The following is a 13,904-nucleotide window of genomic DNA, read 5'->3' as shown; positions in this document are numbered from 1 at the left end:
GAGGCCTTTACACCATCCTCTTGTTCTCTGTCATGCTCCCTATTTTCTGCTCCCTGTCTCACTAACACATAGTTCGGAAGTGGGCAGGAGAAGGAGGAGAATGTGGCAGAGTCCACGCTTTTGTGTCTCCTTTGGAGGGAAAGCCTGGGATGTGAAAATACAGTCATTCACAGCACACTGGGAAAAGCAGATGCTTTCTCTAAAGCTGCTGGTTTACGGTGCTGCTCTAATAGTCCTCCTTGGAAATTCCACTGGGCTAACTGGGAAAACTTGGAAGTCACTTTGGCCAAAGGAGAGGTAAAAACTGGTCAGCCAAGATGCTTTCAAGGTACTTTGGCAGTTTTATTTCCTTCTCCCAGTCTCTTACTCTTAATATGACTATTTGATCTGTAATTGGGTACGTATTTAAAATAGAGAGGGTGAAGAAAGAGACCGGTAATAGATATTTTTAAATGTCCATTAAAAATTACTTTTCTAATAAGAAGTATTTTCAAATATGATAAATTTGCCAAGTAGCTAAAAGGAAGACACAAAACAAAACAAAAGAATTCTGTTACTTTTTTTCAGCCTAATCTCTATGTTGCAAGCTTTTAAACATGCTAACACTGTACAGTAAGAAAGGAGAAGCATGGAGGCAAATATCCTTCCAGCAGCCTCAGAAATAAGAGGGTCAATAGGACCAACCCATTTTATAGGTAGCAAAATGGATCATCACAAAAGCCGCTCAGCAGAGGGAGCCCACCCCAGTGTCAGGGCTCCAGGGCTGGTTCCTCCAGCTTGGGTTCTCGCTCTCCCTGCGCCGGCTGAGACGATCACTTCCGTGACACCAGCAGACAATCTGAATCCTTGCCCAGGGCAACCCTGCAGCCAGACGTGGAGTCACAGACATCAGAACGGGTTGGAAGCCACCAGATCCGGATGACTGCTGACATGGTCTTTTGCGCAGGGGCTCACTGACTAAGTCCAGCAGAGAGTCTCAAAACAGGAACAAGGACCCTTCCTGGCCCAGAACATATCAAGGAGACCAGAGGGGAATTAGATCTGAAGTTGTTTGGAAAGATTCTATCTCAAGAACCTATAAGACCTGGCATGGGTATCAGCCTCCAAACCAGGATAGAATTCCCCCAAAGATGGAAGTTTTCATGAAACCTTGTCCTTTTGTGGACTATAGAGAGTGGCTAATGCTTCTGTATTTCCTTTTGGAAGGGCTGGCACAGAACTGAAACCACAGCAATTCGCAATGCACTGAGAAGCTGAGACTCCTCCTCGGATGCCCGGGCTGGTGGCACTAGGGTGGTCTGCCATTAGTCCTCTGAAAATTCCAGGCATTGCAGAGCCAGTCAACAATCTCCTGGCTTAGCCAGTCAGTTTGAAAACTCTGGCTTGGCAAATTCTGACTCAACGTGATGGTTAAATTCATTCCTTTCTGAGTTTTTCTTTTCTCTTCCTCTCTTCCTTTTCCTTCTTTGGTTTCTCTTCGGTCCCATTGATTGGGAAGCTCTGTCTGTCTTTCTTGTGACTTCCAAAAGGACCATCCACCTCAGAGAGAAGAACCCTCAAAGGGAGAGAGCTCCCGAGGTTGTCTCCAGCATAGATGACAGCTTCAAGCTCCCCTCTCTCCTTGTGAAGGAGACCCACTGAGCCTGGCTGATGCAACCCAGGTTCTTCAGGGTTTTCACCAGATCCCGGCGGAATCGCTCCCCCACAAAAACGTAGAGAACAGGGTTCAGGCAACTGTGGAAAAAGGCAATGGTTTGAGTGACCTGGAGGCAGATGTCAATGTTGGTGGAAATGGCACAGTTGGAGATGAACGTGACATAGGCATCGACGGTCTGCACCAACAGAACGCAGTTGTAGGGGAACTGAGACAAGACGAAGACAGTAAGGACAGTGATGGTCACCCTGAGGGCCTTGTGCTTGGACGACTTCTTGGCTTGGGTCAGAGTGTGAATGATGATGGTATAGCAACAAGCCATGACCACAAAGGGAAGGAAGAACCCCAGGATCACCTTCAGGGTCAAGACAGTCGACTTCAGATTGGCGCGCTCGTCACGAGGGTACACCATGGTGCAGACGGTAATGTCAGATTCCTCCTTGGTTTGGCTGTACAGGATTTCCGGGATGCAGAGCATGGCCGCCATCACCCAGACAGTAACACAAACCATTTTGCTGTACAGAAGCCTTTTCTGCCTCCAGGTCTGCGCCTTCATGGCCTGGGCGACGGCGATGTACCTGTCCACGCTAATGCACATGATCAACAGCACGCAGCTGTAGAAGTTCATCTTGTACGTGCTGTTGACCACCTTGCACATGAAGGTCTGGAATTTCCACTGGTCAGCGGTGGCGATGGCCCAGAAGGGAAGAGTGAAAAGGAAGAGAAGGTCAGCGATTGCCAGGTTCAACAGGAACGTGTCAGTCATGGTCTTCACTCGAGTGCAGTACCAGTAGACGAGGATGACCAGGCTGTTGCCCACGGTACCCACAATGAACACCAGCCAGTACAACGGGGGCAGGAAGTGGCTCGCAAACTGCCTGACGGTGCTTTTCTTACAGAAGAAGTCCGTGAAGTTGAAGTTCACATAGTCATCTATGGAAGATGAGGAGTTGTAGCTGTAGTCGTCAGACAGGTTGGGGACAAAACTCTGTAAGGAGACACGACACAGCATTAAGTCAAGGACAACCTTTTGGAGGTCCTGTCTCATGGCAGAGGCGTAGACCACTTGACCCTTCCAATTTCCAAAATCTATGCTAAAACAAAAGAAACGTATGTGTGGAAAGTAGGAATTTTGAGAGTTATCTGCTTGGATCATAATACGTTTATTTATCCAGCAAAGGTTTATTGAACATCTACAATTCATATGTCAGGTACTGTGCACAGTGGCGAATAAGTCAGACATGGTTCCTGCTCTCATGGAACTTGCCTATATATGGAGGGCACATACATGGAGGGCACATACAAGGGAGTGAATAGTTACAGGACACATGGCAGGTGGGGTAGGATCTCGGATGGGCACAAACTTTTATCAGTTTCTGTGAATGATTCTGACCATCCCTTCTTTCTGTTCTACCCTCCCAAAAAGGTCCTCAGCGGCTCTTAAACGTTTCTGGGTACAGATCCCTCTGAGCTTTCTGGAAGCTATGGGTCCTCGGCTCCAGAAGCACCAACCACACACAAACACTCACACGTGCACACACACATACATACACTGTCACATACATGCACATGCACAAGCCCCAGGACAGGCTACATAATTTTCAGGATTCCTTGTTCGAAATTTGTTAAGAATTTCAAGATAGCAGAGCATTAAATCAAGCAAGTGGCACTTCTCAGTACAGGGCTTTGGGCAACTGTCTGGGGAAAACACCTATGAAGCTGCCCCTCACAAACACACACACGTACAAGCACACACACAATTCATGCATAGATTTGCACACACACATATGCACAAACATGCCTACACTCAGACTCATGTGCACATATGTATGCACACATATTTACACATACACGTGCACACTATTCAGACACATGCACACACACCATCACAGTGCATGCACACACACACACACCTCATTAAAGTTTTGGTGGCTTCCCGGCTCAGAAGCTCAGAAGCCATCCTAGAACCTCTAGACCAGGGGTGTCAAAACTGCAGCCTGCGGGCCAACTGCGGCCCGTGATCCATTGTTAATTGGCCTGCAGCAAATTCCAAAAATATATGTAGTTTACTTAAATAAACCAGGTGAGGCAATACATACTTCACCTTGAGTGAGTGGCCCGGCTGTTTGTGTATTTTACCGCATGTGGCCCTTGGTGAAAACCGTTGAACAAAGTTTGGACACCCCTGCTCTAGAAGAAGAGGAAATAAGTGCTGGCAATCAGAACCCTGAGACATGAGCCCTTGAGTCAAACCTGGGACAGGAGGGAGGGAGGAGAGGGCTGCCGGGATGGAGGAGAAATGCAGTCCCACTCCTGCCATGTTGCAAAGGCTCCACTCACATATCTTCAAATACTCTCACATCCCATCAGTCCCCTCCTAGAGCTTCCAGCAGGGCTCCCAAAATCCACCAGAGACCACCAGTTCTTGCTCCCTTGCCCTGAGGCATATTCCTTGCCAAATCTCATCTCTACCTTTCTTTCTCCTCAGGTAAATGAAACAGTTGTTCAGTTTATTGGGATGCATTTGGAGTAGAAGTAATCTCACATCCACAATAGGTTTTTATTTTGTTTGAAATATTAAATATTTACATGGAAATATTTAGTTTACATATTTAGCCAGTCCTATTGAAATAACAAAACATCCTCTACCAGACTTCTGTTCGCTGGGTTCTCCCCCTCTATACACATTGTAATTTCCGTCTATTTCTAATAGCTTCAACAAGCATTTCTCAAACCATGTTTGGGTGGAACCCTACTGATAAAATAGTTGGAATCTCTGCATACTATATCACGTTCTTTGAAATTCACATTACTCATGAGCATATTAAAGGCTCTGAAAGTCCTGCAGAACTGGTTTTATTTTAACTGCACATGGGAACAATAAAGGTTCTGCAGAGTCCTTCAAATCTGTTGAATTTTGTTCAGCAATGTTTCCTAAACTTATTTGAGCGTGGAACCCATTGTATGTGTTTGTGGAGAGCGTGGTAAGACACTAGGACACACTGAGGTGGCTGATGACGGGCAGTAGGTGCCAGGAGGCTGTTATCTCTTGAAGTCTGAAGCTCACACCAGGAGCTAAGGAGATGCAGCCATCCCCTGGGTTGGCAGAAAATACCAGCAGGACCCCAGGGAGGACATCCAAGGTCAGTTGGACTACGACTAGAACAATCTGGAATCCAGTCCTGACTCCGGCTCTATCTAGTGTGTGACCAAGAGAAAGTCCTATTGTAAAGAGAGAGACTGCAGAGGACGGGATCCAAGAGATGGTTCTTCAGAACCAGGCGGCTGGTTCGGCCTACTGCTGGGAAGGGCTGAGGAAAGCTCACACATTGTTTACGTGCTACATCCCTAGGCCTGACTGATCCGTTCTCAGTTTACATCTCCTAGCTTTGGGCATTGTCTGGAAAGCCAGTCTCTCGGGAGGACAGATCTCGTGGGAAGGGTGACATTTTGGAGGAAAGTCAGTAAAACCATGCAGACCAGCAGGTGTCAACTGTGAATCCACACAATGAGTAAGCATGAAACTGCTTTCACAGAGGTTTATTTTGTTTGTTTGGTTTTACGGTTTTGGATCAAATAGCTTTAACAGACTCTCACGTGAACCTGAGCCCAGTGCTGTGAGGTAGGGAGGCAAACAGTGTCCCCATCCACAGATGCAGCCCAGAGGGTCTCACAGAGAGGGCCCCAAGCAGTCCCTATATCCCAGGGGACCCAGCTTCCTCCACTGCCTGATGAGCGGGCTCAGGACCGCCACTCCCCAAGATGAGTCCCAAAACAAGGACACGTGTCCCGCTTGAAGCACAGGGAGTATGTTTCCTTGTGGGGTGAGGGTTGGAGGAACCAGCTCTTTAGCATAGAATTATATTTAGTTAGAGATTTCCTGGGCACATTTTAAAAGCCATTCGATTCACACACAAGGAACCCTGGATTTGTATAAATTTTGTCAAGACCACATTTGATGTGGAGACCAATATAAACCTATGCCATCGTTACAAGTTCAAAACTTTGGTCATCTTTATGAGCATAACAGAGCAAGAGTCAGCATCCCAGGCCGGGGAATTCTGGACAAGGTGTCCCGCCGCTGTCAGGACTACGCTTATAGCTATGTACATGCCTGGTGGGTAAATAGCCTTTGGATCGTAGACACAGGATTCTTTGAAAATCTCCCAGCAAAAGTCATGTCAATATTCACCAACATATTTATTCACTACTGTTGGAGTACCTAGTACATGTCAGACGCAGTACTGAGCACAGTACGTGCATATGTTTAATCCCTGAGCTTCCAGATAGGGGCAGGTCCCTCTTTCAGATGAGGGGCTCCAGGCTTCCATGAGGAGTTCTGAGGTTGCAAAGCCATTATTCCATCCTCCCTCTTCTGAGCTGTGTCCTAGAGACACTGCTTGTGCTGGAGAAGTTACTTACAGAGGCTGGGGTCACTCCAAAAGGATCTTGAGAGAAGATTAGTGGAAGAGTCTGAAATCCACAGATTTTTACTCCATGTTCCATCCAAGAGCACACAGTGGAGACTTCTGGTTTGAACACTATAGATTGACTTCCCACCAGCTGCCCTGGCTTTATTCCCGGGATGTGCATTGAGGTGGGATCCAAGGAGCTCCCCGGGGAAGCCCACTGTCTCCCACATGGAGAGCAGGTCCTCAAAGGCCTTGTTCATACTGCTGTGTCCTTCTCACTAAGATCTACCCTAGACATTTTTTTGGTATTTAAATACAAAAGAGATGTGAAAAAAAGCGTCATATCTCCTGAAGTATAACTACGGGTTTTTATTCTCGTGAAACGTGAATTTTATGACTGATTAAGATTCCCTGTTTTGTTCTTCAGATTCCATATATAATTTTCACTAAGTTCCTTGAGCATCCTTATAACCAGTGTTTTGAACACTGTCTCTGGTAGGTTGCTTGCCTCCAGTTCGTTTTTGGTTCCTTTTCTGGAATTTTCTCCTGTTCTTTTATTTGGGACACATTTCTTTGTTTCCTCGTTTTGGCTGCCTCTCTGTGTTTGTTTCTATGTAGTAGGTAGTTCTGCTATGTCTCCCAGTCTTGGCTGGGTGGCCTTATGTAGTACGTGCCCTGTGGGGCCCTGGCACAATCTACCTAGTCACCTGCTCAGGGTGCTCCTGGAGTGTCCCTTGTGGGGGTTGCGTGTGCCCTCCTGTTATAATTGAGCCTTAATTGCTATTGGCACATCAGTTGGTAGGATTAATCCTCAGGCTGGTTGGCTGTGGGGTTTGGCCACATGCACAGCTTATAGGCTGCTGTGGGGGGGGCTTACCCCACTGAGTGGGATTCACCCCAGTGGGCTCTCATGCCTGCTGAGACCACCCGTTGGATGTGCCACTTGTGGGGCTAATTGGGCAGTGCTCTGCTGTGGTCCAGAGCCAACCTCCAAGTATGTTGGTTTTAGGGCCTTTTAGGAGGGGCTTTGCTACAGGCCCATGTTGCCCACTGCCTCTGACCAGCCAGGGACCACCTGGTAAGAGCTACAAAGTGATCCGTAGTTGTTCACTGCCTGTGCTAAAGTTGTAGGCACCTGTGAGATGCTGCGAACCGAGGACGTCTGCCACCAATACTGGGTCTGGGGTAGCTGCCAGGACAAAAAACCAGGACACCCTGAGGCCTACTGCCACCTGCCAGCTCCCTTAAGATTCAGCCATTGATAAAGCCTCATGCAAGTTGGGTGAGGCAAGGTCTCAGGGAATCACTAGAGTGGGAAGAGTTGTGGTCACCAGGTTAATGTAGACTCTGGTTTGGTGTCAGTGTTGAGCCTGGAGCTACTCAGCAAAAATCTCAGAGCACACTGAGGCAAGTCGCCACCTGCCTGGGGTCTGTCAGACTCTGACAGTTTTCCTAGAGTGCAATGTGCGCGGGGCTGTCTGCTCACAAAGTGCCTCTGGCATTGGGGAAGTTGGTAGGGCAGGGTCCCAGTGAGTCATCATGGCGGAGCTCACCAGGCCAATCAGACTCAGATTTGGCCTGTGGGGGCGGGCTCAACACAGGAAAGATGGCGCCCACCTGCTGGCTGCACAGGAGAAGGCCCCCTCACAGGGAAAATGACCACTGTCCTCCAGCCCTCAACCCATAGCAACACAACTCAGTCTGCCCCCGTTTGTCTCCCACACCCCCCACGTTACCATCCTTTCGCTGGAGCCCAATGTGAATGCCTGGGAATGAGAGTCTGTGTGAGGGCTGTTTAAGAGGACGCCTCGGTTTCCCGCCGCCTTCCATCCCACCTGGATGGTCGGAATCCCCACTGTTTTTCACAGCCAGAGATTGTGGGGACTCCTCTTCCTGGCACCAGTACTCCAGGCTGGGGAGGCCAATATGGGGCTAGGACCCCTCCCTCCTCTGGGGGAACCTCCGTGGCCGAGATATCCCTCCTAATTCTCAACCACCACATGGAGGTTTGGGACCAGCCTGTTTCGCGTCTCCACCCCTCCTACAAGTCTGACGTGGCTTCTTCTTTATATTGTTAGTTATAAAACTTTGTTCCACTAGTCTTCTGTGGGGACAGAGCCAGGAGTGCAGTTTCCAGGCTTTCGGCCTCACGTGGAAAGATGCTGGCTCAGGTAATAAATGGCCATCAACTGTGATTGGGTGGCCATCAGCTGTGGCTAGTTGGCCGTCAGCTGTAACCAGTGAGCCATTGGCCACTAATATAACTGCAGTGGCTACGCTAGCAGCAAATGGGGGCTAGCAAGAAGATGGTGGCTGAGCTAGCAAGAGTGGATTGCAGTTAGCAAGTGGGGTTGGTTGGTTGGCAGAGAAGTGGACGGCAGGTTGCGGATCATGTGGTTCCTGCTTCCTGTGTCTCCAGCCCAGCCGCCAGCAAGAATATAGTGGTATGACTCCCCTATCTATGGCTCCGTGGGTGTTCCTTTTTGGCCTCACCATATCCTGCGTTCTTATGTGGGGAGCGGGACCAGAGACCCCACATGACACCCTGCGTGACACTTCAAATGGTTCTCCAGGTTGCATGCTCTATAATTTAGTTGTAATTTTAATGTGTTCATGGAAGGAAGCAGGGACAGTGTTTACCATCTGTGGCTCTCTTTGCCATCTTGGATCTCTCTCTTTCTCAAGATTTCCTTTTTAATTGGGAGCCTCAGCCAAACTCGTAGCCCAATTTTAGTAACCAAACAAGACCCTTTCGACTAGCACTATCCAATAAAAATATAAGGCAAACAACAGGTGAATTTTGTATTTTCTAATAGCCACATTAAAGGAGTAACAAGAAACAGGTGGAATTCATTTAATAATGTATTTTATGTAAACCTGATATATCTAAAATATTGTTGTTTCGTTATGTAAGCAGTGTAAAATTTATTGAGATATTGTGCATCCCGCTGTGGAGTAAATAGTTTTCAAACTGAGTGTGTTTTGCACTCACAGGACATCTCAGTTGAATCAGCCACATTTCAAGTGCTCCACAGCTTTGCACAGCTCGTGGTGACCTCACCGGACAACACCGCTTTCGGCTAAAAACCCAAGTTTTAACTCCTCTTGATATTTTCTACCTATTCCTCTAACCTTGTTTTAATTTGTGTTCTTGTTCCTCCTATTCTGTTCTTTATATCTTCGTAAAGTGTTTCCCGTATGTTATGGAACACGAGGCTGGCAGAGATTGAAAGGGCGCCACTGTTGACAGAAAATGCCCCAGCCCTGCTGTCTGAAGGGGCTGACCAGTTCTCTTTCCTGTCTTATTAAAATGTCTAGAAATACTCTTACCAAAGGTTTCTCTTCCTGTATTTCTTAGCAAACTATGTTGTTCTCAGACCCCCTTGGAAAAAAAAATTAGGTATTTACCAAAGCTAGACCACTGTTTGCAAACTGTCCTTCCGATTAGCTGGAGTCTAAGCTAGTTCTTGATTCTTCCGCTGTGAGGAGTGGTAATTTGTGAGGGTGGGAAGGGGCCCAGACGTGGATGGTGTTTTTGTGAAACTACGGCCATCTCATGCCGTGCCCACACTGAGAGAGTGGCATGTTCATCCCACGCCTGAGAACCATTAGCTCTTTATGTCTCTTCTGGGCAATAAATAATATAATTTGTTCATTCATTCAATAAATATGTCCCGAGCACCGTCTACATGCCAGGCAAGGAAACCACTTCCAAAGGACACCATTCGAGGCAATAATGGAAATAGAAATGGAACAAGACATTAGAAAGGTCCACAGCTCCTAAGTCAGGCCAGCCGATGGGACAGGGTGACATGAGTGGGCATGTGGTTTACATGTATGCACAGAGGGCCCTGATGGCAACTTCATAGCTCAGAGATGTCCTTTCCAGGGTGGCATTGTGGGAGAGCTGTGTCACTCCCAAGGGTCTGCTTAATTTAGGCATTTATATCATTTATTTTGGATGATTTTTAGTATTTTGATAAAGAAAAAAGTGCATTATCATCATGCATCTAAGTAAATGAGAGAATATAACAGCATGGCCAGTGGCTAGCCCAGAATTCAGCAATGTGGGCTGCCTTCTTCTCACGTAGGTTTTTGTTTCTATTCTGTTTTTGAAACCTCAGCAGGTTTTAGAATGATTTTATGATCTTGGAGACCACTGGGTTCAATGTCTTCATCTTAGAGAGGAGGAGACAGACCTAGGGATTGGAATGTACTGCCCAAAGCCCTCAGCCACTGGGGGAGGGTCAAGGCCACAGACAGTCCCCCTCAGTCCCAAGCTGGGACACTTTTTCTTTTTTTCAATTTCAGGTGTACAATACAATGTAATAGTTAGACATTCACAGCCCTCGCAAATTGATAACCCTCTTCCCCCAATCTACTACCCCTCTGATACCATCCATAGCTCTTACAATTCCATTGACTCTAATCCCTATGCTGTACTTTACATCCCGTGACTATACATATATATTAAGTTATAGTTGACATTGAATATTATTCAGCTTCAGCTTCAGGTGTACAGTGCAGTGGTCAGGCATTTACACAGCCTATGAAGTGGTCTCCCTAATAAGACATGTGCCCATGTGCCCATCTGACACCCTACAGAATCTTTACAACATTGATTGTATTCCCCAAACTGTCTTTCATATCCCCGTGGCAATATTGTGGCTACTAATTTGTACTTTCGAATCCCTTTCCCTTCTCCCCAAGCTGGGGCACTTTTAATCCCTCGTGACCCAAAACCTTCCTCTCCACGTTCTGATGTTGTCCAACTGACCAAGGGAAACCGAGTCCCATGGTCAGGGAGCCCAGGCAGTGTGGCTGTCAGGTCCCCCACGTCCACCTCCTCAATACAGTGTGGAGCACCGCAGGTCGCCTGTGGCTTCCTCAGCCCAGGAAAGCTCATCTTAGTTAAAGATCAGAAAACCCCTTGCCTATTAATAAAATCTAAAATAGCATTTTTCTCTGTCTTCACAACATACCCCAAAGCGCTTCTGCCTCTTTGTGTTTGCAAAGCCCTCTGCTGGACATCCACCTCGTGTATGGGGCACTGCTCAGCAGAGATCTCATTCCTGGAAATCTCTCAGAGAAATCCTTCCCCCCCGCCGCCCCCGCAATGGATTCCCTCCCACACCCCCAAAAAGGCAAGATGAGTGCATTTTAAGGAGCATGAGGTGCGTGGCTACTCACTGTGAATTCTGTGGGTGTCATGGTGGGTCTGATGCAAGCTTCCTTCTAGAAAGACAGCAAAATCAAAAAGAGGACTTGTAAATGAACAGTAATAAACACCTCAAGGTGGAGATTACACGTTCAATCTGTCTGTTCTCGTGGGGAAAAAATCCCAACCAAGAGTTGGAGTCCATGTTATGCGGAGGTCAAATACTCTAGCTTACAAACTCATCTTGGTTGTTCTCATAGAAACGAGAGAAACCTCTCCTCTGAGGGCCTTTTGGGGCTTTAACATTTTCTCAGCACGTCCTTTATCCATTAGCTTGTTTTCTCTTGACTCAACTTCTCTGTCAGGGTCTGTTTTGCTGAAATGCCACCCCCCCCCAACATACACACACTCACACACACACACACATGCACTTTTTATCACCCAAGAGACTCTTAAAGAGGACAGGACAGTGTGACTTGGGGATGCTCTGGTCCAGATTCCACAGGGGAAGGGCCCCTGGGTAACGAGGTGGCAAGAACACGAGGGTGGGCTGGTATCTGTTAGTTTCCAGGTCCCTGTCCCACAGGGGCCAGGAGCCCCAGCACCTACCTGCGTGCTCCGTTTACAAGCTCACGGAAGGATAATAGACTTTGTTTTCACTGGCTCTAGCAGAAAAAGGAAGTCCTAGGTTTGTTTACCAAGGAAAATGGAGTTTCTAAATGTACAGGGCCTCTGGGCTGACTAAAATCAATCTCGGCTGTTGTTTTCATGTGTTTTGAATCTCTGTAAAACCCACACCCCTGAAAGGACCAGGGGAACAACAGCTCAACTCCCTTCAAAGAAGGAGTCTGTGCCTGAGCTGGGAGTTTCCGGTTACACTTTTAGTGAGTATATATATCAAAGAAACATGTCCAGTGCCACACCCCCAGGTTCTAGAAAAAAACATTCTCCTTCATAAATCCAACCCTAACCTGTTGGTTTCCTTTCCATAACACGACATCCTGACTCACCCTGCTTTTCTGAAAGTCCAGGGGATTTCAATACGTAATGTGTGAGACAGCCACTTTGGAAACCACTTGTTAGTTTATTGAAAAGTTAAACATTTGTTCACCATGGGATCTAACCATCCCACTCCTGAGTATTTACCTAAGAAAAAATGCAAGCAGGTGTCCACACAAAGATTGACCGACGAATGTTCATAGCAGCTTTATTTATAATAGCCAACTATTGGAGCAGCCCAAATGTCCCAAATGTCCATCGAGTATAGTGATAGGATCAGTAAAATGTCAACGATCTACACACTGGAATCGGAATGAGTGACTGATATGCACAGGAGCATGGATGGATCTCAAAATGGTTACGCTAAGTAGAGACACCAGGCCACAAAAGGTACATACTATGTGATTCCACTTATATAAAATTCTAGAAAATGCAAACTAACCTGTAGTGACAGAAAGCCCATCGGTGATTTCCTGGTGAGAGAGAGAAGGAGGAAAAGGCAGGAGGGGTGCAAAGGCGTCTACCGAAGCCTTGGAGGGTGATAAGTATGTTCCCTCTACTGATTGTGTGATGGTTTCACAAGTGTATACATATGTCTAAATGTATATTCTGTACTCTAAATACTTGCAGTTGACTGTAGTTGGACTACAATAAAGTGGTTAAACTGAAGAAAGGGAAAAAAGCAAGATCTGATGAAAACTTTTCAGTTTTCTTCACTCCTCAGTCATATGTGGCCATTAGCAGGCAAGGAGAAAAGCAGCCAGAACTTTCTCTTGCAATCTTCCTCCCAGCAGCTTCTCCACAGTGCCTTGCGGTGCCTTGTGCTGTTCTATGGGTCTTGGGGGCTCAGTATGAACTCATGATTTTAAGATTAGATGTTAGATAATTTGAGTATATATGTACTTATGTTTCACCTACATATTTCCTGTCTCTTTTTGCTGAAAGGACCTGAAAACAATGACACACAGTGGAATGAGCACGCAGTGCCCAGATCTTGGTTTCTAATTACCTTTCTACACCATAAGGAACCAGGACTCCTTGGAGAAATGTGTGATTCCAGAGCTAGGGCAGGAAAGCTACAAGATAAACCTGGAACTGCTTTTTGCACCAGAAAGCAAAGAAGTGTTCAAAGGGCCTTGAGGAATTGTCAAAAGGATATAGGAGCCAATTTGATTGGGACCCCACTAGCCAAGTCTGAGACAATTTGAGCATCTAATTAATTATGATAGCAATAACTAGAACACATTCAATTAAATGAGGATCCATGAATCCAAACCGATGAAAATAAATAAGAGAAAGTTCTTATGGTGCCAACTAATAAACATAGAAGGAATCGTGGAATTAGAAAAGCACCAATGGGGGCCGGCCAGGTGGCTCGGGCGGTTAGTGCTCCATGCTCCTAACTCCGAAGGCTGCTTGTTCAATTCCCACATGGGCCAGTGGGCTCTCAACCACAAGGTTGCCGGTTCAAGTCCTCGAGTCCCGCAAGGGATGGTGGGCAGCGCCCCCTGCAACTAAGATTGAACACGGCACCTTGAACTGAGCTGCCACTGAGCTCCCAGATGGCTCAGCTGGTTGGAGCGCGTCCCGCAAGGGATGGTGGGCTGTGCCCCCTGCAACTAGCAACGGCAACTGGAGCTGGAGCTGAGCTGCGCCCTCCACAACTAAGACTGAAAGGACA

General features: G+C 47.0%; 1 protein-coding gene across 1 annotated transcript; it reads right to left on the bottom strand.

Annotated features, from left to right (window-relative positions):
* Window positions 1-1,556: 1,556 nt before the first annotated feature.
* Window positions 1,557-11,277, bottom strand: CCR9 (C-C motif chemokine receptor 9; the record flags this gene model as incomplete). Its single annotated transcript, XM_081071939.1, has 2 exons — window positions 1,557-2,642; window positions 11,257-11,277. The coding sequence occupies 2 exons, from the start codon at window positions 11,275-11,277 to the stop codon at window positions 1,557-1,559; spliced, it is 1,107 nt and encodes a 368-aa protein (XP_080928065.1).
* Window positions 11,278-13,904: the final 2,627 nt, after the last annotated feature.

This window comes from Rhinolophus hipposideros (genome assembly GCF_964194185.1).
Source record: "Rhinolophus hipposideros genome assembly, chromosome: 14".
NCBI lineage: Eukaryota > Metazoa > Chordata > Mammalia > Chiroptera > Rhinolophidae > Rhinolophus > Rhinolophus hipposideros.
Note: the sequence above shows the minus strand (reverse complement) of the source record. Positions and strands in the feature narration are given on the sequence as shown.